Genomic DNA, 22,349 nt, shown 5'->3' on the forward strand with positions numbered 1-22,349 from the left:
TTACTGTCCTTCCAGTTCCTACCTCAGAAGGAATATAAACTCATATTTTTTCAAGCCCCGTATGTATATTTTGTAGTGTTGAAATGTAGTGATTATTAGCTGCAACTTCGCTAATTTAGTGAATTGATCAACTCTCTCTCAATTCCCAAAGACAGATTTTTTAAAGTTATATGCTTTTGTTCTTATTTCATTAAAAAAATTACAAGACAGAGTATAAAAAAGATTATATAAAGAATGATGAACATGCAGTTGTCATCTGGACCTTCTCTGTGAATCTTTGGCAGTGTAAAACCTTGCATGTGTATCAAGCCCACGTCACTCAGGGCTTGACTTAGGAAACAATGTGTTTCCACATGGTAATTAAGATCTCATTTGTCAGAGTTGGTCCATGAATGTCTTCTGGACGAATGGTTTTCTAGATAAGTGGGGCTTTACCCTTTAAGTAACCCTTTTATTGGATGCCCTTTCAAAAGTGTATGACAAATAAACCCAAACTTACCTAAATGGGTAATGTTGCTAAAAATAGCCCCATGGTAAGCATCCAGGTGGTAAGTAGATAGGTGTTCACTGAAGAATTCTTTCAACTTTGTCGTATGTTTGAAAATTTTCGGGGCGCCAGGGTGGCTCAGTCGTTAAGCGTCTGCCTTCGGCTCAGGTCATGATCCCGCGGTCCTGGGATCGAGTCCCACATGGGGGTCCTGGGATCAAGTCCCTCATGGGGCTCCCTGCTCAGCGGGGAGCCTGCTTCTCCCTCTGCCTGCCGCTCCCCCTGCTTGTGCTCTCTCTCTCTAATAAATAAAATCTTTTTTTTTAAAAAAAGAAAATTTTCCTAATAAATACTGAGGGGGAAAAGATCACTTTGGAAAGTCCTGCGACCCTTATTCCAACAGTGTTGTGGTTACTCGGAGAGCTCAGTGTGTGGAGTAGTTAAGGCTGTAGGCCCTGGAGCCAGACTGCCTGGTCCCTGTGCAGCATCTGCTGCTGCCTTAGCTGCCCTTAGTGCCTTCAGGCAGGTACTCTACTTCTCTGAGCCTTGCCTTTCTTGTCTAGAAAATGGGAATGATAATAGTTCCCGCCCCAGGGTTGGTGGTGGGAGTGAACTGAGCAGATGTGTATGCGGAGCCTCCTCCAGTACTGAGCACTCCACGGTGGCTGTGCTGGCCACTGCCCCCATGGCCGTCACCTTCCATTGCCTTCCGCGCCAACCACTGGCCACTCAGAATCACTAGGAGTGCTACTCTCCTTGATCATTGGCTTGAATGACAGTTTGAGGCTACTTTGAGACTTAGTTTTGAATGACATGGGAATTTTTCTCCAAATCACGTCCATCTTTATGTTGTCCACTTTCCCAGTCTTCGCAAGTAAAATACCAGGAACGTGATTTAACGCTTCCTTGGTGAAGCCCAGCCCCATCCCAGACCTCAGTGGTGGCACTGTGGTGTTGGTGCCCTGTCGGCGGGGCCCTGCACTCTCCTGCTCCTGAATTCTGCTGGCCACCCGCCTCAGGAGAGTGCAGGTCTCCTCGTTTGGGCTGGTGCTGCTTTCAGCTGGCTCTGCGTCCTCTCTCCCCTCCTCTCCACCCTTCTGTTCACGACCACTGCCCTTCACCTCTACCCAGGGCAGAAATAAATATTACCAGGGGAGGTCAGGCAGGATTACAAATAAATGACGTCCCCTGTATAGGGACCTCACAAGTGGGAAGGATGCCCCTCTTGTACAGAACTGAGTGCTTTAGGGCTCTGTCCTCTGCCCCTCTCGGGTTTGACCTTTTAATGGTTTTTAGCATATTCACAGGTTTTTTTGCAATCATCATGACTAAGAACATTTCATCACCCCAAAAGAAACCTCATACCCATTAGCAGTCACTCCCCATTCTCCCCCACCCTCAGCCCTTGGCAACCACTAATCTGTTTTCCGTCACTATGGATGTATGTCTTCTGGGCATTTCTACAAATGCATTTATATAATATGTGGCATTTGGGGGCCGCCTACTTGGAGTTAGCATGTTTCCACCTTAGTTGTAGCATGTAATGATACTTCATTCCTTTTTATGGCTGAATAATCCTCCATTATATAGACATACCAAATTTTGTCTATTCATCCATCTCTTGATGCACATTGAGGTGGTTTCTACCTTTTAGCTATTATTATGATGTCATGAATATCTGTGTACAAGTGTTTGTGTGAATAGATTTTTACTTCTTTTGTGTGTATACGTAGCACTGGACTTACTGGGTCTTACGGTAACTCTATATTTTAACTTTCTGAAGAACTGCCAAACTGATTTACAGAGCGACTGTGCCAATATACATACATCTCACCGGCCACATAGGAAGGCTCCAGTTTCACCCCGTCTTCACCTGTGCGTGTCGTTATCTGTCGTCGTGATGAAAGCCATCCTGGTGGGTGTGAAGTGCTATCCCATTGGGGTTTGGGTTTGCATTTCCCTAAGGACTAATGATGTTGAGCACTTTTATATATGCTTATTGGCCATTTGTAGATCATTTTTGGAAAAATGTCTATTTAAATCCTTTACCTGGGGCACCTGGGTGGCTCGGTCATTAAGCGTCTGCCTTCGGCTCAGGTCATGATCCTGGGGTCCTGGGATCGAGCCCTGCATCGGGCTCCCTGCTCAGTGGGGAGTCTGCTTCTCCCTCTCCCACTCCCCCTGCTTGTGTTCCCTCTCTCACTGTCTCTGTCAAATAAATAAATAAAATCTTAAAAAAAAAAAATCCTTTACCTATTTTTTAATTGGGTTATTTGTCTTTTTATTGTTGAGTTGTAAGCATTCTTCATATATTCTGGATAAAGGCCCCTTATCAGATATATGATTTGCAAATAAACTCTCCCATTCTTTGAGTGGTCTTTTTTACTTCTGTGTTGGTGGCCTTTGGAGCACAACTGTTTTTGATTTGATGGAGTCCAGCTTACCTGTTTTTTCTTACATCACTTGCACTTTCAGATATTCTATTTAATGTTGTCAGTGACTTATCTGAAAATCCGATTTGCTCACTGGATACATAACTGCATTATTGTTAGTTTTACTAATTTGGAATCACAAAGCACTTGGTTTAAGATGTCTGCCAATAATATACAGAGGCTCTTAGAAATGTTGATACTTGTTGGGCTGGTAAATCCATTTCTGTGCATTTAGCCTCAGGAAATAATTGGATAGAAGAAATACATCCTATATGCCCAGAGGTCATTTCACTGTCACCTGTGAGAGTGGGACCCTGGAAGCCTCTTCAGTAGCAGAGGAGGGTGATTACGTTCATAGTGTGATATTATGAGGCAACTATTGAATATTATCATTATGAAGCTTATTTAATGAAAATGTTTATATTGGAATCTTCAATAAAAAAACAAAACACAAGTATGTGCCCACTATGACTAAAATATATATAGGATATTTGAAGATATTTGGACTAGGAGGAAGGGTACACGAAATTATAGATAGTTTTATGTTCTTCCATTTCATTTAATATTGATATTTTATCTTTGCAATTAAAATATAAGTAAAAAAAATGTGTGCCTAACATTTCAGATCAGTGAGAAAAAAGGTGATGAGTGGTGAAGTCTGGTGTGTTTATCCTTGTCCCACCCCAGCTGTTTTTGTGATAGGAATTATTTTTTTTTTTTTTTAAAGATTTTATTTATTTATTTGAGAGAGAGAGAATGAGAGAGAGTACATGAGAGGGGGGAGGGTCAGAGGGAGAAGCAGGCTCCTCGCTGAGCAGGGAGCCCGATGCGGGACTCGATCCAGGGACTCCAGGATCATGACCTGAGCCGAAGGCAGTCGCTTAACCAACTGAGCCACCCAGGCGCCCAATGTGATAGGAATTATTTTTTATTGCCATGATCATCAGGGTGAGACTTGCAAACAGAAAAATAGTTTCTGTGTGTAATTAAGAACTTGAATAGAGGGCGCCTGGGTGGCTCAGTTGTTAAATGTCTGCCTTCGGCTCAGGTCATGGTCCCAGGGTCCTGGGATCGAGCCCCGCATCGGGCTCCCTGCTCCGCAGGAAGCCTGCTTCTCCCTCTCCCACTCCTCCTGCTTGTGTTCCCTCTCTCGCTGTGTCTCTCTCTGTCAAATAAATAAAATATTTACAAAAGAAAAAAAAAAAAAAAACTTGAATAGAAATATTTTAATTCTCTTCACATTTTTTTTTTAAAGATTTTATTTATTTATTTGACAGAGACACAGTGAGAGAGGGAACACAAGCAGGGGGAGTGAGAGAGGGAGAGGGAGAAGCAGGCTTCCCGCTGAGCAGAGAGCCCGATGTGGGGCTCGATCCCAGGAGCCGAAGGCAGACGCTTAACGACTGAGCCACCCAGGTGCCCCTCTCTTCACATTTTCATATCAAATCTAAACACTGATGATAACATGATTTTGCAATTAGCATTACTATTATTTTAGTCATTATTAGCATTACAATTTGCTAAAAGAAAGGTAATGATGATTATGGTGATATTATGTTAATAATAGGGCCACAGAAACTCTTTTCTCATGGCATCTCATGGAAGAATATATTTTACATGTAAAGAAACCAGTCACCCCAGTGTTTTAAATCTTTGATCCGTTTGAAATTTATTTCAAAAAAAATTTTTAAGGACTAATAAAGGCACCAAAGGAAATAAAAAGGTCAGCACAATGTACGGCCATGTGCAGAAGGCCTCCGTGGGGCGAGGCCACAGGTTGAGGTGCTGCACCCAGAGGGATGCACAGCTTGCTGTGCCGCACACTGGGTCTGTGGCTCCCGGTGCCTCTGCCCTGGGGCGCCGCCTGAGGCACAGTGGTCGGGGTCTAGCCAGTAACTCCAAGGCCGTCCCTCCTCAGTGCTGGGAGTGGGTGTGGCAGGGCAGCAGGCAGGGGAGGGCTGCGGAGAGAGGCCCGGCTCCTGGCGCTCACCCTCCCATCCCCCGCACTGCGCACACTGCAGCTGACTTTGGCCTCTGGGCCTGACTTGGGAGAGGCAGAGGCGGTGTCTTGTTCTCGTATGTGGGAAGGCTATGAAAAGAAAAACCCTTGTTGGCCCAAACATTTAAACAAGAATTACACTAGGATGTTTTGTTCTCACTCTGACATGGTCAGAATTAATTTGGAGATCCAGAAGAGGATTATTTTGTTGTTATTGTTGTTGCTTGGTTTTTGAATCTGAGTTACTTAATACAAGAATACAGAGGGAAATAGAAAACAAAACATATGTCTTAAGTCTATCAAGTGGTATTGGAACATCCTCAGGTCATTCTTCAGGGCACTACTTTGTTGGTGTTTGAGGGGCTGCACGTTCAAGCTGCTGGTGAACTTGTTGAGAAGAGGCCCCAGTGATAGACGGCAAGCTGCGGGCTGGCTCTGGGCGTCTGGAAGCACCGGCAGAGCCTACGAGATCATAATCATTTTTTTTCTTCCTCCTTAGGTTTAATAGGAAAAACTTGCTTCCTGCAAACAACCGAAAAAACTGCCCTTGGAAACTGTTTCTTTGGCCCGCATGGAGCAGCTAGAACTTACACTGTGAGGCCCTTGACGGGACGAGCTCTCACCCCCGAGCAGCCAGAGTGATTGTCGCCATGGCCAGCAAGCGGAAATCCACCACCCCGTGCATGATCCCCGTGAAGACCGCGGTGCTGCAGGAGGCCGGTGCGGAGGCCCAGCCCGCCGAGGCGTTACCCGGAGGCCCCCAGCAGGAGATGCCCCCTGAAGTGCCTGCTGGCAGCAGCGAGGCTGCCCAGACGTCCAGCAGCACCGACGGCCCCGCCCTGGCCAACGGGCACCGGGGCACTTTGGACGGCTATTTGTATTCCTGCAAATACTGTGATTTCAGAGCCCAGGACATAACCCAGTTTGTGGGACATATGAACTCAGAGCACACAGACTTTAATAAGGATCCAACTTTTGTATGCACTGAATGCAGTTTTCTGGCAAAAACTCCTGAGGGGCTTTCTCTGCACAATGCTAAGAGTCACTCGGGGGAAGCCAGCTTTGTGTGGAATGTGGCCAAGCCAGACAATCATGTGGTCGTGGAGCAGAGCGTCCCCGAGAGCACCTGTACTCCTGACCTATCGAGTGAGCCCAATGCCGAAGGGACCGACGGACAGGCCGAAATCATCATTACCAAAACTCCAATCATGAAGATAATGAAAGGCAAAGCCGAAGCCAAAAAAATTCATACGCTCAAGGAGAACATCCCCAGTCAGCCTGTGGGTGACACAGCCTTACCAAACCCATCGGCCGGGGAGACCGAGGCGAAGGAGGGGGACCACCCCTTTGTCAATGGGGCAGTCCCGGTCAGTCAGCCAGCCACCAACTCGGCCAAAGGGCCGCATGCGGCCAATGGGCCCCTGCTGGGAGCGGTGCCGGTCCTGCCGGCCGGCATAGCGCAGTTCCTCCCCCTGCAGCAGCCGCCCCCCCCTGCATGCCCAGCACCACGGCCATCAGCCGCTGCCCACGTCCAAGTCCCTCCCCAAGGTGATGATCCCCCTGAGCAGCATTCCCACCTACAATGCGGCCATGGACTCCAACAGCTTTCTGAAGAACTCGTTCCACAAGTTCCCCTACCCAACCAAAGCTGAGCTCTGCTATTTGACTGTGGTCACCAAGTACCCAGAAGAACAGCTCAAGATCTGGTTCACAGCCCAGAGGCTGAAGCAGGGCATCAGCTGGTCCCCGGAGGAGATTGAGGACGCCCGGAAAAAGATGTTCAATACGGTCATTCAGTCCGTACCCCAGCCCACGATCACCGTCCTCAACACGCCCCTGGTCGCCAACGCCGGCGGTGTCCAGCACCTCATCCAGGCCGCCCTCCCGGGCCACGTGGTAGGGCAGCCGGAGGGCACGGCGGGCGGCCTGCTGGTCACTCAGCCGCTGATGGCCAACGGGCTGCAGGCGCCCAGCTCGTCCCTGCCGCCCGCCGTCACCTCGGTGCCCAAGCAGCCCACCACGGCAGCCGTGAACACGGTGTGCTCCAACACCACGTCGGCGGTGAAGGTGGTCAACGCGGCCCAGTCGCTGCTCACGGCCTGCCCCAGCATCACCTCCCAGGCCTTCCTCGACGCCAGCATCTACAAGAACAAGAAGTCTCACGAACAGCTGTCTGCCCTGAAAGGAAGCTTCTGTCGGAACCAGTTCCCGGGGCAGAGCGAGGTGGAGCATCTGACCAAAGTGACCGGCCTCAGCACCAGAGAGGTGCGCAAGTGGTTCAGCGACCGCCGGTACCACTGCCGGAACCTGAAGGGCTCCAGGGCCGTGCTGCCCGGCGAGCCTGGCGCCATCGTCATCGACCCCGGGCCCGAGGCGCCCTTCTCCCCGTCGTTGGCCAAGGCCCCCGAGGTGCCCTGCGTCCCACCGGCCGCCACCCTGGCCGCCCCTCCTTCCGCCAGACGCCAGGCCTGGCACCAGACCCCTGACTTCACGCCAACCAAGTACAAGGAGCGAGCCCCCGAGCAGCTCAGAGCCCTGGAGAGCAGTTTTGCACAAAACCCCCTTCCTCCTGATGAGGAGCTGGACCGCCTGAGGACTGAAACCAAGATGACCCGGAGAGAGATTGACAGCTGGTTCTCGGAGAGGCGGAAGAGAGTGAGCGCCGAGGACCCCAAGAGGGCTGACGAGGGCACCGCTCCAGAGGAGGAGGAGGACGAGGCGGGAGAGGAGGAGCTGGGGGGGGGTGCCGAGGGTCCCCGGGGAAGACGGCCCCCTGGAAGGGCTCGGCAGCCGTGCGCTGGCAGAGCGCAAGGTCAGCCCCATCAAAATTAACCTTAAGAACCTGCGCGTCACCGAGGCCAATGGGGCCAACGGCAGGAGCGAGCTCCCGGGGCCGGGGGCCTGCGAGCCCGAAGAGGATGGGCCCGGCCAGCCAGCCGAGCAGCCCCCCGGCAAAGCGAGCTGCAAGAAGACGGCCCAGCAGCGGCACCTGCTGCGCCAGCTCTTCGTGCAGACGCGGTGGCCCAGCACCCAGGACTATGACGCCATCATGGCCCAGACCGGCCTGCCGCGGCCCGAGGTGGTGCGCTGGTTCGGGGACAGCAGGTACGCCCTGAAGAACGGCCAGCTCAAGTGGTATGAAGACTATAAGCGGGGCAACTTCCCTCCAGGGCTGCTGGTCGTCACCCCTGGCAACCGGGAGCTGCTGCAGGACTATTACCTGACGCACAAGACGCTGCGTGAGGGGGACGTGCAGAGCCTCTGCGACAAGACCCAGATGAGCTCCCAGCAGGTCAAGCAATGGTTTGCGGAGAAAATGGGCGAGGAGACCCGGGCTGTGGCGGACGCGGGCAGTGAGGACCAGGGCGCTGGCGAGCCTGCAGCCGTTCACCAAGGGACGGGGGACGCGTATTCGGAGGTGTCGGAAAACAGTGAGTCGTGGGAGCCCGGCGCCCCTGAGGCCAGCTCGGAGCCCTTTGACGCCCCGAGTCCCCAGGCTGGACTTCAGCTGGGTAAGGAGCCCACGGGGGCCGGGACCAACCGCTGTGGGAAGGGCGGGGGGGGGTGGCCTGAGGGGCCACGGGGGTAGCTGCCGTCCCTAAGCTCACTGGCAGTGGGACCAAGTGGCCGGCTGCTCCAGGGGGCACCTGGCAGCAGAAGCCATTAGGGCATAATGGAATATGACCTACACTATGATGTGTTTCCTGTGTTGTTAGGGGAAGGAACATAGTGGGCCTACAAAGGTGCAAGCTTTTCTAGATATTTCTTAGCAGTGGGAGAATAGGTCAAAGCACCATCAGAGTCAGACAGAACCACAACCCCCCGGTAGGAGAGAGCAACAGGACTGCTGAGGAAATTCAACTCAGAATGGCAAGCAAAAGGAAAGAGGAGCTTGGATTGCCTTTAGATGTGGCAAGTGCTTTTATTTAAATGGTGAAAGTCCTGTAATTTGCATTTGTTGCTCTTTCTGGTTTGGAGAAATGGAAAATCATCTTCCCTCTTAGACAGATGGAATCAAAAGCTTGAGTTTTGTTCCTCAGTTTCTCTGGATCATATCCCAGGTATTAGCACTTGAAAGAAAACTTGAGAAGATAATTTATCGAAGATAGCTTTAAAGCCACAGACAAGTCACTTTGTCGGTATCGGGTCCTGACCCCCGGGTTCCCAGCCTCCCCTTTCCCTCCCCGTCCTTGGGTGTTTGCCTCCTTAGAGGCCTCATCACAGCATGGCCAGGAGCCCATGCAAACTGAGCGTCTGGATGCTCAGATTCTCCGATTTGGGGACCTTTAGAAGTTGGTTCTGGGGCCGGTATTTCCTGACTTGACCTTGTTTTCCTCCAGGCCCCCATGAGTCAGTGAGGACCTCACAGGCGGTGGTGGGCTCCAGGAAACAGGACTAGCTTCACAGGGCTGGTTGCCTCGGGCACCTTCTCCAGCACTGGGCGTGCCCCTGGGGAATGCCCACCCATGGCTTGCAGGCAACTAGAACAAATTTCTTTTTCTGTTTGTTTAAATTAAAATTTCACTGAAGTATATTCTTGGGTAGCTGGAAATAGGGTGGTGGTTACACAACCTTGTGAATGTATTTAAAGCCATTTAATCGTACATTCAAAAATGGTTCAAATGGTAGCTTTTATGTTACGTATATTTTATCACAATTAAAAAGAAAAAAGCTAGGGGCGCCTGGGTGGCTCGGTTGGGCGACTGCCTTCGGCTCAGGTCATCATCCTGGAGTCCCGGGATCGAGTTCCGGGTCGGGCTCCCTGCTCAGTGGGGAGTCTGCTTCTCCCTCTGCCACTCCCCCCTTTCACGTGCTCTCTCTCTCTTTCTCATTCTCTCTCCCTCAAATAAATAAATAAAATCTTTAAAAAAAGAAAAGAAAAGAAAAAGCTAACCTGGAAGTGGGGCGAGTGGGTTTGAGTTATAAGCACTGGCCCCCCTCTGCTCCAAAATCCACCGCTAGGCCAAGTGTGATGTCCCCGGCGGGGCAGAGCAGGCGTGGCACTCTGGCCTCCCCCTCTTCTGTCTGAAGCAGATAACCCTTGGGTTCAGGAAGCGCTTGTCTGTGTGTCTGTACTTGGTTTCTCCATGGCCAGCCTCCGTGCAAGGGCCAGGTCGGCGAGCGTCACGGACCATAGGCCTCTGAACAACCCCGCCGACGTTGAGCGCAGGGGTAGAGGCCATCAGTAGAATGTAGACACCAGCCCCCGCTGCTGTGGTGTTAGAACACGGGTTCTGGAGAGCCAGTGGGGAAGGGCAGGATGGGGCGGATGAGGACAGGGCTCCGGGCCAGCAGCGGCCTGGGCTTCGGCGGCACTGGGCGGCTGGAGGGTCTGCAGGCCCTGCCCGACGTAACCCGCATCCCGTCCTGAAGCGGCACGTCCTTCTTCCCAGTCCCTCGGGCTGCAGGATGGGCGAGGGGCTGGCAGGAAGGCAGGGCTCCTGGCAGTAACAGGGCCCCAGAGCCAGTGCTACTACCCTAGTGTGGCGAGGACTGGGCTGCCGGGGGGGGGCGCCGTGCGGGTGTGGCGGCTGACGTGGAGGTGACAGGCCTGTGTTTTCTCCTCAGAAACAGACTGAATTTGAACAGATTGCCTCGAAGGACTGGCCAGTCCGGGATGCCGCCTGCCACGTGGAAGGGCTCAACCCGACTCTCCGCTGCCACGTGCTGTCCCCATGCTCGCTGCCGCCGCCGCCGGCCGGGCACGCACAGAGCTTCTGGAGGCCTCGCCGCCAGCCCAGAGCCCGCCGCCACCGCCGGCCTGCCCCCACCGAGCGCGCCAGCAGGGAGAGTCGAGTGCTTGTCAGTTCTTCCTCCCGCCATGTAGGACCTTTCCTTTGCCTTCCAGTGGATAAAATAGTTCAGATTTCATATTCATAGACACGGAATCAAGTTTTTAACCTATAAATCCGCCTATACACATTTAATAAAACGTCAGATCATAAGCACTTTCATTACATAGGAACTTGGGTTAGCCAGCCGCACGTTGTCTTACATCATCTCTGAAAATGCCCTGTGTCTGTTCTCGGGGGGTCACGGGGGCACGTGTCCCCAGCACGCGCGGACCTGGGCTGAAGCCCTCGCGACCCCCCACCCTCCGCTCCTCGAGGAAGGCGGTACGTTTGCCGAGGCAGCCGCCCCCGGGGCGGCCACACTGGGGCCTGCCCGCCTTGCCCTGCCCTGGGGGCGAATCGGCCCGGCGCCCGCCTGCAGTCTGCAAATGGACTGCTCACCTGATAGTGTTTGCTCACCAAGCTCTTAAGTGGTTCCAGCCATCCTCCTTGCTCGTGGGAGTTTGAATCATGGACCAGAACTTTTCAGTTACCGGGTCAACTTCAAGAAGTATTTGTTGTTAAGCCTGAGGTACTGACCGATGTGCCCACGTTTTTGTTGTTGTTTTTCAATCTAGATGTTTTGAGAGTGAGAGGAAAATTGAGAAAAGGAACGCGCAGGGCTGAACGTAGAAGTACACGGCCCCAGCGTGTGGCTTTGGCTGCTGTGGTCTTCGGAGCCCTTACCCACACTCCCTTCAAGGCCGCCAGTGGTCTGGGAAGGAAGACTCCAGCAGCCAGGAATAAGAGCGAACGCTCTGGGATCTGGGGAGCCAGGAGTGATCAGAGCTGGGGTGGTCCTCGGCACAGAGACCTGCAGATGGGGGTTCCTGGCCGGGCACCCAGAGTGCTCATGGCCCCCGTGCCGAGGGCCTGGCTGGGTGCTGGGCATCGCCAGACAGGCCCTTGTGAGGATATTTCTTAAGTTCTGCATTTATATCCCCAGATTTGGAAACAAGATCTCTGTCTACTTTAGCCTAATCCTCATACCATTTTTTTTTTTTTTTTAATTGAGAAAAATCACAGGAAAAGGTGCTTTTGAAACACTGGGAAACTTGCTTACAAAGCTGTATTACTTGGTAAATCCCTATTTCCCCCCAAACTGGCTGTTCTGAGAGCAGCAGGTGAAAGTGGGGCAGGCAGAAGTCATGTCCCCAGCAGCTCCGTTCACCTCCTGGAGACCACCTGCTTCCCCAGGCACCAAGGCCTTGTGAGCATGCTCCTCCTGGGCCCAGGCTGGGGGAGCAGCACGAAGCAGCCCCAGAGAGAGGGCAGGGGCTTCGGGCACGACAGACTGGTGGTAGGGTGGGCGCTGTCCTCCTCCCCGACCCCACCCAGGAAGTGAACTGGGTGGGGCACCTTGCTGGCTTGGCTCCAAGGGCAAAGATGGTGGTGGCAACTTCTGCCTTCCAGGAGAGGGCTTTCTCTGGAAACCAAAAGCTCTTGAACCCCTGTTCTTCTAAAGTGTCTTCTCCTGCTCTCCCAGACCCAGTAGGGACCACCTCTGAGTAGTTTGAAACGTGACGTGTGAGTACTTGGCAAGTTCTGCGCCCTGTGTTTGTGTCCTTTCCATTTGAGTGTGAAGCTGTTTAGCCCCAAAGACCTCGTGGCAGAATTGCCAGTGGTGATTGCCTTCCTTCAGAGAACAGACACCTGGAATTTCTCCTTTAGGGTTTGTGTACATGCAGGTTAATTTATATATACACGTAGCTACAGGACAGATAGTCATTTGATACTTTACTGAGAAAATGTCCACCTGAGGTATGCACTCGAGGAAGCTCGCGGCGGCACGAGGCTGCGGGGGAAGGGAGCCTGTGCTGGAGGGGACGCCGGTCCCCAGGGCGCAGCCGAGGCGCGGCCTCACTCCCAGAGCCCCGCACTGGCCGAAGGGCTTTAGAGAGGATTTTCTCGGTTATTTAATTTGTATTCATATTTCATTTACAACCCAAACAGCAACACAAACAATAAATTACATGGTGGACAAGTTCACGCAGGACGTAACGACCCAGCCTCGGCCCAGCCTGTCTTTAGAAGTGGAGACGCTGCAGGCCTGCCCGCTGGGCATGTTTTCCTCACATCTGTTAGCCCTGCCCACGAATGGCAAGACTGCCCAGGTAAGGACCCCAGCAGACTAGACAGTCCCTCCTCCTCAACTTGGACCGGAGCAAATAGTGGGGTTGAAGCCTCACGCTCACAAGAACCACGGTCCGAGGTGATGGCGAAAGAGACAGCTGGGTCATCGAGCCGGTGCCCAGGGCTCTGGGTGCTTGGGGAACACAGCTAACCTGGCGCAGAGACCCCCCCCCGGCCCGGAATGCGTGGGGGTGTGGCACCGCGGCAGTCCGGCCCGTGTCCTGTCACAGGACAGATCACCGTGGTTTTGCATGCCCTCAAAGGGTGTCTGGGCTGTTGCCTGCAGCAGGCCGCTGGGCTGCGGAGCTGAGAAGTGGGGTTAGTCTCTCCTGAAGGAAAGCCTCATGTATAAGGTGACTCATCTTTCCCCTCTTCTCTGTATGCACTTGAACTTGTCAGAGATCGTAAAATATTGCAGTGTTTCTTGTCGCCTATGTCAGGCACATGTTTGGTTTATTCTATTTTTTACATGGGGTTGTAGATTCAGTTGTAATAGTTGAAACCAGATCATTCTGATAAAGGAAAGCTGGATTTATGATACGTATACCTTGCATATTTTGATTACTTACTTTAATTCTTGACTATGAAGGAGCTTTTTGATTTGAGAGGAGAGTTCTCATTTTCAGGAGTCTCAGGTTCCTGAAATAGAGCACCCTGGTTGGATGGCCCTGTTGGCGTTTGGGGTTTGGTAGCGCCATGTGACTTAGGGCTCCTGGCCTGGCCTGGCCGAGTGACTGGCAGCTGTCCCGGTGGACCAGAGCCTCGAGCGGAGGCTGTGCTCCCTGTTCTCCAGAAGCACGGCTGTGGGAGCTGGGCAGTGGTGGCCCGTAGCTCGTGGGCTCCCACGTGCACAGACGGCGGCGTCCCTGCTGGCCGTGGGAGGCTGGCCCACCGGGAAGTTTCAGCGTGTTTTCCAGGCTGAGATGTGGCTCTTCATCCTGCTCAGTCGGCGGCCCAGTGACAGGTCCTGTGTCCCCTCCCTGTCCCCTCTGGCTCTGGGCCATCTGTGCCAGGCTGCCTTCTGTGGAGGCTGGGTGCCCGCGCCCTCTGCACCTCCCCCCGCGGCTCCCGGCTGGGCTGCCTGGTCTCCCTCCTGTAAGCCCTTTGCCCTTGGAGCAGCTTTGTCTGTGTAAACCTCACAGCCCCAGTGGATAAAGGCGCTTTGTAGGAGAGGAGAACCGGCCGAGAAGAAAGCGTCAAACCAAACCAAACCTGGATTTGGGCTTTTTCTAATTTTTCCCCCTTTTTCCTTGCTCAGAGTTTATCTGGGGCAGGTTATTGGTTTGACCCACACCTTTTGTATTAAGTTTAAATTTTCCTTTATCCCATCGATGCGCAAAGCTCAGGTGCTGGAGAAGACCCTGTAGATGGGTAAGGATCCACCGAACGAACTTCCAGGCCAGAGCCAGCTGCCTGGGCCGGGAGGCTAACAGGCTGGGCTCTCCTCGCTCCCGTCTGGAGCCCCGTCTCCAGGGCTCTGGACACAGTTCCTTTGTTCTCTTTCCTGAGGAGCCCAGGCCCGCCCAGCCTTCCTGCCCAGACCTCGGGGGCCATCTCTGCGTGGCTGGGGGAGCACCTGCCCTGAGAAAGCAGGGAGTGGGGAACCCGAGCCTTCTTCTGAATGGTCCCCGCTCCCAGCCCGGCTTCAGTCTGAGGGAGCCATCATGCTGTTTCTCTGGCCATTTCTAACAGCCAAGCTGTGTAACACCAGGGCTGAGGAGGCCGGAGGCAACTTCTCATCAAAGTGATGAGTTTTGATTTGGGCCGAGTGACCGTGGAAGTGACGACCGTGGGTGCTGCTTGGCTGGCCGCCCAGCCCAGCTCTACATCCAGATGCAACAGAGAGGCCTCGGATGGAGTTTGTTTCTGCCCCAGTCTATGTGGTGTTCCTGGCACCAGGTCGTCCTGGGAAGGGGGTTCTCTGAGCTGACCCAGCAAGGGCACGTGGGAGTGAGGTAAAGGGCTCAGAGCATTTGGTCCTAGGGGTGTCTGTCTTTCAGTCCTGAGTGCACTCGTCAAGACTGGCCGCTAACCTGGCCACTCCTTTGAACGGGGTCCCAGTCCTTCACCAGACTCGAGACCTGACAGCCTGGAGCCGGCAGGAAGCAGCCATTGTATCTGCCGAAGTCCAGAGCAGGGGCGGAAACCCCGGTGTCTGGCACGGACCGGCAGGCCCCGGTCACCACACGCACACGGTGGCAGCAAGCCCCTGCAGCCGTGATTTTTATAAACCCTACCTTTTGGTCGGCAGGACGGTCAGGATCCACAAAGAACACGTGGCTCCCGCTTTGCCGTCCCCAGCCCCGAGGCGTCCGCGGCCCTCAGAACCTGGCCCTCGTGGCTGCTCAGGCCGGAGCCAGAGGGAGAGGTGAGCACAGCGAGCAGGGCTCTGCAGAGGTGGTGGTCGTCTTCTCTTCTGCTGGGGGGCAGGCGGCAAGCCAGGGTGCCTGAGTCTGAGTGGTGACCTGCCGTCGGTGCCTCTTCTTCCGGAGCCGGGCTGTGCCTCGTGCACACCTGAGCACTTGAGTGTTAGTGGCTTTTCTTGGCTAATGCTCCGTAACTGCTCTTCCTTTCCACGATAAATGGGTGATTTAGACGTCTTTCGAGTCTTCGGCTGGAGCCGAAGGTGAATTGTCCAGGGTAGAGGCTGTTCGGAGTCACTGAATATAGAAAGCTGCCAGTGTGTGGTCTTTCCCGAGGGTCAAACCCCAGAGTAGATCCACTGGTGGAGGGTAACAGTCTACCCCCGTGGTAGCTCTTCTGTAATCGGTGTTCCAAGAGAGACGGTCACTCATCCTTGGTTCGTGCCCATGCAGAGGTCTCATTCTGGCAGTTTGCTTGAAACGCTGGCTGGGTGGGAGCCCCAGGCTGACGGGTGCTGGCTGGCGGGGGAGGGACGCCGCACGGTCAGCGGGCACCCAGTGAGGCCGGGCGAGCACCAGGGGACAAGGGGCATCCCGTGCAGAGGAGTTCCTGCGGAGCTTCTGGGCAGGCGCGTCGTTGAGCTGTGTCAGGAGGACCGGACTGTGCCATAATTGTTATGACAGAAAAAACATGCCAACCTTCCTCTCTCCCCTGCCGGCCATTGTTCATTGAAAGTTTACTGAGCACAGTCTTTGTGGAGGTCAGGGAGGTTGTCACAGCTGCAGGGTCCTTCCTGACGGGCCTGATTCCTGTTGGTTTTCTTCCCCCCGCTAACCTTCTAGTCTTCGGGGCCACGGGAGGGCCGGGAATGGCTGGCGAGCAGTTTGCCCTGGGGCGCCGCCTCTCTCCCAGAGACGCTGGAAAGACAGGATCATCTTGGTGCTAAGAGGCAACTGCCCTGTTTGTCCAGAGGCAAATGGAGACTTTACCGAACTACACAAGAGGGTCCCTACCCCCTGCGGCCGCCAGGTGTGAGACCAAACCGAGGGGCATACTCTGTGGGTCAGGCCTGGGTGGGATGGGAATTCTTTACCCAGGAGTAAGTGTTTTTAACAGAAAGATGTAACTTGCCTTTGGACCGTGGCTGTGCCGAGGCGGTGGAGTGGGCTGCCCTCTCTGGGCTGAGTCTCCAGGCCTCATGAGGTCCCCTGTGGGGATGCTGCTATTTCTAAAATGCAAATTGCACATTTCCTAGATTTTGTATCTGTGGATTTGGATGAGGGAGCAGGGCCAAACTGCTTATACAATTTGATATGGGCCGAAATGGTACTTCAAATCTTTTGATTGTTCCTAAATAAAAACATAAATACATTTCACATCTGCTGACTTTATTTTGTGGGGGATCCCGAAAAACTAAAAACACTTCACATCTGCGGATTTATTTAGTGGGCAAGCCCGAACCTTAAACGTGGATGGATGAGCGAGGCCATTCCCCTTGGCCCACTTCAGGAAAAGTTCCACTGCTGGGTCCACGGGACTGGCTTCTGTGTGATGGAACCGTGATGTTTTTAGGAATTACACTCCACAGACAAGGGCAGAGGGGTCAGACCTGGAGTCCTCAGGTGTCTGGTAAGAGGATGCTGGCAAGTCCTTTTCTTTCCCCTTTTTGCCCCATGAGAAGAGTACTCAAAAGCAGAGCTTGTCCTGTTCGCTAAGGAGGGGCTGGCGAATATGCGTAAGGACCCAGGAGCCTCGAAGGAACGTTAAAAGCTTCATTTCTAAGATTCAGAGCAATTGCATCTTGTTGGGGGTGACCCTGAGGGCCTGTGACAGGAAAAAGGGAGCCCACAAATATCACCTGGGGCAGAGACATACCAAGGCAGTTCTCGTCCCAGGTGGACACCAGGGCCTGTCCCTGGCTTGGCCGTTCTGGAGGCCAACTTAAGCCTTGGGAGAGCGGCTTTGTGTCAAATGTAAAGCAAGTCCTTGGGAGCTGGACCAACCTGGTGTGGAGCCCGGAAGCCAACCAGCCGAACCCCCAGGGTGGGTGCAGACTCAGGCGGTGGCTTCTTGGGACACAGCTGTGGACAGAGTTGGCAGTAGAAGTCAGCAGGGGGTTGCCGTGAGCTTCCATGGGGCAGCTGCGGTGGCCTCCGGGCAGGAAACAGAAGGCCTGCCTGACTCCTGGGCATGAGTCCCCTGGGGATTCTCAGAGGAACGACCCAGTGAGGAGGATTCTCAGGCTGAGACAGGGCTTGAGCTCTTGAACTGAAATGTGAGGCAGGACCTTATTTTGTTCCGTGAACTAGTTTGGTGGGATAACCGGATACTGCTTGTAGTGGTTTCTCCCTTCAAAAGAACAGCAGTGGTGGGAGCTGATGGGCTCAAATGGAAAGACAAGTGAGCTTTGAACCAGCCCCAGCCTTCAGGTGTTGTTCAGCACGTGCCCGGTCAGGAGGGGGGCCTCGTGTCCTCTTGCTCATGGCCACAGATCCTCGTGAATGGCACTGGCCCTCGACTGGGGTCAGAAACCGCGCCTGCCTTCTCACAAGGCAGCCTCGAGAGAGGGGGGTGCTCGGCGTGACTGCTCTCTCTGCAGGGGTGTCAGCCGCTAGCCTCGCGGGTAGTGCTGTGCGCATGCGTCCGCTGGCCGAGAAGTCCGGGCCTGCCACTCGGGGCGCAGTCCCCTTGTCCCTGCTCTGCCAGCCAGCCAGGAGACCGCGGGAGAGGGGACCCTGCAGGGAGCCATCCACTGCTTGTCTTTGCCCCTGGTTCCATGGACTTCCTCTCCCTGGCCCTGTTTTTTTGGGTGTCCTCTGCCCAAACTGGTGGGTCTCAACCCTGACCGCTCATTCGGTTCACCTGGGCAGCTTTTGGAAAAGAGCCGTTAGGGCTCCGGGCACTGGTATTTGTCAGAAGCTTCCCAGGTGATGCCTGACCCAGTGGGTGGGAGGCAGTGCCAGCCCAAGCCGCCCCACGGCAGGGACAGGGTCTGCTCGCACGGTGAGGCAACTACCCACCACAGGCCCAAACCTTCAGGCTTGAGTGAGGGTCTCCCTTCACCCCACCTGCTTGTGGGGCCTCCCGGGGCAGTCAGTGAGGTCAGGTCGGCCTGGAGGAAGCAGAGGTGAAACTGATCTGTGCATTTGCATTACTGAGGGTTGTCGTGTTTTCTGCTAGGATGAAAGATCAAGACATTGGCGACGAAAGGCAAAGGCAGTGTCGCAGGGGAAGGGGGTGGGGTGGGGGACAGGCAGGCCTCAGGTCTAGGAAGCCGCTGCAAGGACTTCAGAGCTGTCTCTCCCCGAGTCACACTCCAGAAAGACACTTGTTCAGTAAATGACTGAACGTACGTTCTGATTAACAATGGTCAACACCAACAAGCCAAGCCTGTGCCATGACAGGCGGCCCCTAACCGGAAGACCCGCACAGAACCTCTTCCTCCATAGATTAGAAAAGCTCTCACCTGGCCACGGGACTCTGGAGCGGGAAAACATGGCTCAGGGAAGTCCAGGTTAACTCGCACCCGCCACCTTGTCTGTGGGAAAAGGACTGTCCTCTCTGAGTAGGTCAGAGAAGCTCTAGAAGAAAGCCAGGGGGCCAGCAAGAACCTGAGCAATAGGTGCTCTGATACCAGCTGTCAAACAGTCTCAGTGGATAAGAAGAAATATTCTAAACTGGTCCCAGTTCTCCAAGTGGATGGTGCTCAGAGGGACCTACAGTGAACCAGGACTGGCCCCCAACCTGTAAACTTGGGAACTGTTGTTAGATCTCTGTGCTCTGACTTGTCATACAGGAAAGGGATGCCTGGCACCTGTAACTCTTCATCAGCCTTGGACTTGACTTAAAAATCTTGGTCTCTCCACACTTTGTGTGGTCTGTGAATTATCACACCAGGGGTATACTCATTACCATTTTAAGAACCAACTGATTATACTTAACCTGCATCTTTTCAGTGACAGATCTTTTCAGGCTCCCTGGTATGGGTTTTTAGGCCTGTCCCCACCCATCCACCAGGCAGGCAACTGTGTATGTGCGTCATTTCTGTTCTACACGGGCATAGACCACGGGGAAGGTAAGGGCACGGCCTTTCCAACCAGGTCTGGGCACAGAGATTGGGTTGCAGGCTATTGAAGCCTTTTCACCCTACTTCTGAATGCTGTGTTGTTTTGAAAGGAGAGGCTTCTGTGGGCTGGGAGGGGACTTGGGTGGCCTCCCACTCACCACCAGGGCTGGCAGGCCACAGAAACCCGGGCTCCCTCACAGGCAGGCCGGTGGCCACACTTGACCCCGCCATACCCTCTGCAGACGAGCTGGAGGAGAGGGCGGCCTCACCCCACCTCAGAACCCAGAGGGGAGATCTGCTTGACCCGGAAGTTGTGCCCCCCCCCCCCCCCCGCCTCCACTGCACAATAACCACCCAACAAATGGTCCACAGTTAACAAGTCTCCAGACAACCGGCTCTCCTGAGCACCCCCGCAAGAGCCCACCAAGGGACCCGGGGCTGCTTTATTTGGCAGGCCGATCTTAAGAGGCCAGCACAACTAGCAAATGGCCCACCCCAAGCCCACACGCGGGCAGCGGGCTTGCATGTGCTGAGTGCTGGCTGCGCCACGAGGTGCCTCTGTGCCCACGGGCTGGGACCCCAGCCTCTGTCCTTTAAAGCGGGGCTGCCTTCCCGACCTTTCCCATCTCCTTTCTGGGATCTCTGCACTAGCTAGGCAGAAGCAGCCAGCCGCTGAGCAGCTGTCCCCGCAGCTCCCCGCAAAGCAGGCAACTCAACCTGCTTCCGTTCCTACGGGAGAGCATCCTGAGGCGTCTTTGCCTTCAAACAAACAAAACCCACCTGACCACCAGAACAGGCTTTGCTCTTTCTTCTCCTCCCATCCCTACCTACCCGATTCCCGACAGCCTTACCGGTCCCCAGAGGACAGGGCAGGTCGCAGCCAGACCCTCCCCTCCCCTGGGTTCTGCCCCAAGGCTTCCCTCCAAAGGGGAGCAGCAGGAGTAGGTAATTTAGTGACTATCCTACTGAGAAGAAAAATACTGATGTTTTTTAAGTCCTTTTCAGAAGGAAAGCTTTTCCAATAAAATTTAAGATTTTTGTTAATATTTAAATTATAAGCCAAACGCTGGCAACCACATATAGATGTGTTTGCTGTGCACAAGACTGTGAGGTCATACTTGCAAAGACAACTTCGGAACTAGTTTAAATAAACCAATACATTTTCTCAGAAATTTGTATAATTTCCTTCGGTTTACAATCCATGATATGGAAAGTTTAATAGAACGTTAAATAATTTACCTTCTACCCTAAAAGTAAGCTACAGAAAACTGAATCACTATTAGGATCGAGTAATAACAAGGCTTTAACGGCTCAGTGGTTTTTCTTAAGAGTATATAAATATATAAATCTTGAAAAGGTAACACTGTTAGTTGAGCTGTAAAATCCATAAAAATAACAGTTCTGCCACAGTGCAGACAAGTTCGCTCAGTTTGCTCCCCCACCCCCACCAAGCAGCTTTCCGGTTAGAAGTGGAAGACCTAGAAAATCATACCCTACGTGAAATAATGAAGATAGTGAGAAACGGGGTGTGCAAAAAATAACCTTTAAAATTTCCATCTCCAACATCACAGATGCCCAGTAACAGGACTTTGAACTGGTTTAATGAACACTCAGGATCACCTCAGCATCCTCCTGCCGTGCTGTCTGCAGGCTCCGATCCCAGGTCTGCTGCTGCAACAGGGAGAGTGGTCTTCAGTCTGAACTCGGACGGGGCGGGGGGCTGGGGGAGGGGGGAAGGGGGTCCCCTGGCCGGCCTGCTGGAGGGCACCCTGAAGGAGGCATGTCCGTGTGTGCAGTTTCCTGAATGTACTGGGGAAAAGCCCTGCTCTGGGCCGCACCTGTCTCCGACCAAGGCCTCTAGTCTGCCGCTCCGGCCGTTAGACCTCCGGCCTGGCCGTGGCCTCTGCGTGAGCGTGAGGCGTGCCACGGCTGACCATGGGGCAGGAGGGGCGGTGCGGCTGGGCCAGCACGTCCGCAACTCCGGCGCCCCGGTGAGCAGGTCCTGACTCCAGGTTTGCATCCAGAGCACCCGCCTTGGGCTGCCCCCCCACCGCCCCCCCCCGGCTTCGGGCAGCAGGCAGGCGGCGTAGCCCGTGGCGGCGCAGGGCGTCCGGGTCCTCCCCCTCCTCCCCCCAAGGTCCTGAGGTGCTGCCGGCCATCCTCCAGGTGGCCCCTCACCCGGGGACCCACGGCAGCCCGGGCCGCCCGCCGCGGCTGCATCTGACGTGATCCCAAGTATCTTGCGGGCTGGGTGGTGTTCCCGGCCACGGGCAGCGTGCCCTTGTGCTGTGTCCTCTTCCTCGAGCCGGCGGAGCCCCTCTCCAGGCGGGTCCTGTGCTGCCCCGCCCTGGCTCCGCGGCCAGCGACCCTCACCCCTTCCCGGCTGGGGTTGTGAAGCTCCAGGATGATGTAAACTCGGGGCTGCTTCCCTGGCCCAGCGAGGCCGCTGCGGCTCTCGGCAAGGTCAGCAGTTCCTCCGAGCCGCCCGTGCAGCGGGCCGAGGCAGCCTCTGTCCCCAAGAGGCTACAGCCACGGTCCTGGCCCCACGGACGGAAGGCTCCACCCCCAGAAGGCAGGACCAGATGTGTGTGCTTAATTAATTCGAGTCACAGTACGGGTTTCGCCTTCACCCAGAGCTGGGGCATGGAGGCCCCAAACAGTACTACAACTCATCAGTGGCTTGGTTTGTCTAGCAGTCACTGCTGGAACCCAGCTCCAGGCCTCAGGGCCAGGACGGCCGCCACGGCAGGCCGCGTCCCAGGAACCCAGCTCGCGGCGCTCCACGAGGCACGCGGCGCCTGCTGCTCTCCACGGGGCTGGCGATCGGCTAGAGGCGGTTGTCTCCGTTGACCCGAGTCCGACGTGGGGCCCTGGACGGAAGGAGAGCGCGTCCCTACTGGCAGTGGGGCTCGCAGCCCAGTGGGACAGCCCAAGGCAAGGAAAGCCAGACAAGGGTAAGTCCTCCCCAGGAGCAAGAGAAGGACGCAGAAGGGGCTGCAAGCTCTCCTTCCCATCTCCCCAGTATGCCACCCACCCT

The 22,349-nt window shown here is 54.5% G+C and overlaps 2 protein-coding genes across 3 annotated transcripts in view; one reads left to right on the forward strand and one right to left on the reverse strand.

The window, feature by feature from the left end:
• The first annotated feature begins 1,885 nt into the window (after positions 1-1,885).
• On the forward strand, positions 1,886-16,622 carry ZHX3 (zinc fingers and homeoboxes 3). Its single transcript, XM_032420004.1, is given in 5 exon segments — positions 1,886-2,402; positions 5,418-6,399; positions 6,401-7,666; positions 7,668-8,430; positions 10,487-16,622. Coding segments are annotated over 4 exon segments (2,871 nt in total). The 5' UTR covers positions 1,886-2,402; positions 5,418-5,568; the 3' UTR covers positions 10,498-16,622.
• Positions 16,623-20,278: 3,656 nt separating this feature from the next.
• PLCG1 (phospholipase C gamma 1) overlaps positions 20,279-22,349 on the reverse strand; it is a 35,463-nt gene continuing 33,392 nt past the window's right edge. For both annotated transcript variants that reach the window (XM_032420003.1, XM_032420002.1), the window contains exon 32: positions 20,279-22,182. In XM_032420003.1, coding sequence (XP_032275894.1) covers positions 22,140-22,182 — 43 coding nt within the window. In that variant the 3' untranslated portion in view covers positions 20,279-22,139. The remainder of the gene's footprint in view (positions 22,183-22,349) is intronic.

The sequence above is a fragment of the Phoca vitulina genome, unplaced genomic scaffold (assembly GCF_004348235.1).
Source record: "Phoca vitulina isolate PV1807 unplaced genomic scaffold, GSC_HSeal_1.0 scaffold22, whole genome shotgun sequence".
Classification (NCBI taxonomy): domain Eukaryota; kingdom Metazoa; phylum Chordata; class Mammalia; order Carnivora; family Phocidae; genus Phoca; species Phoca vitulina.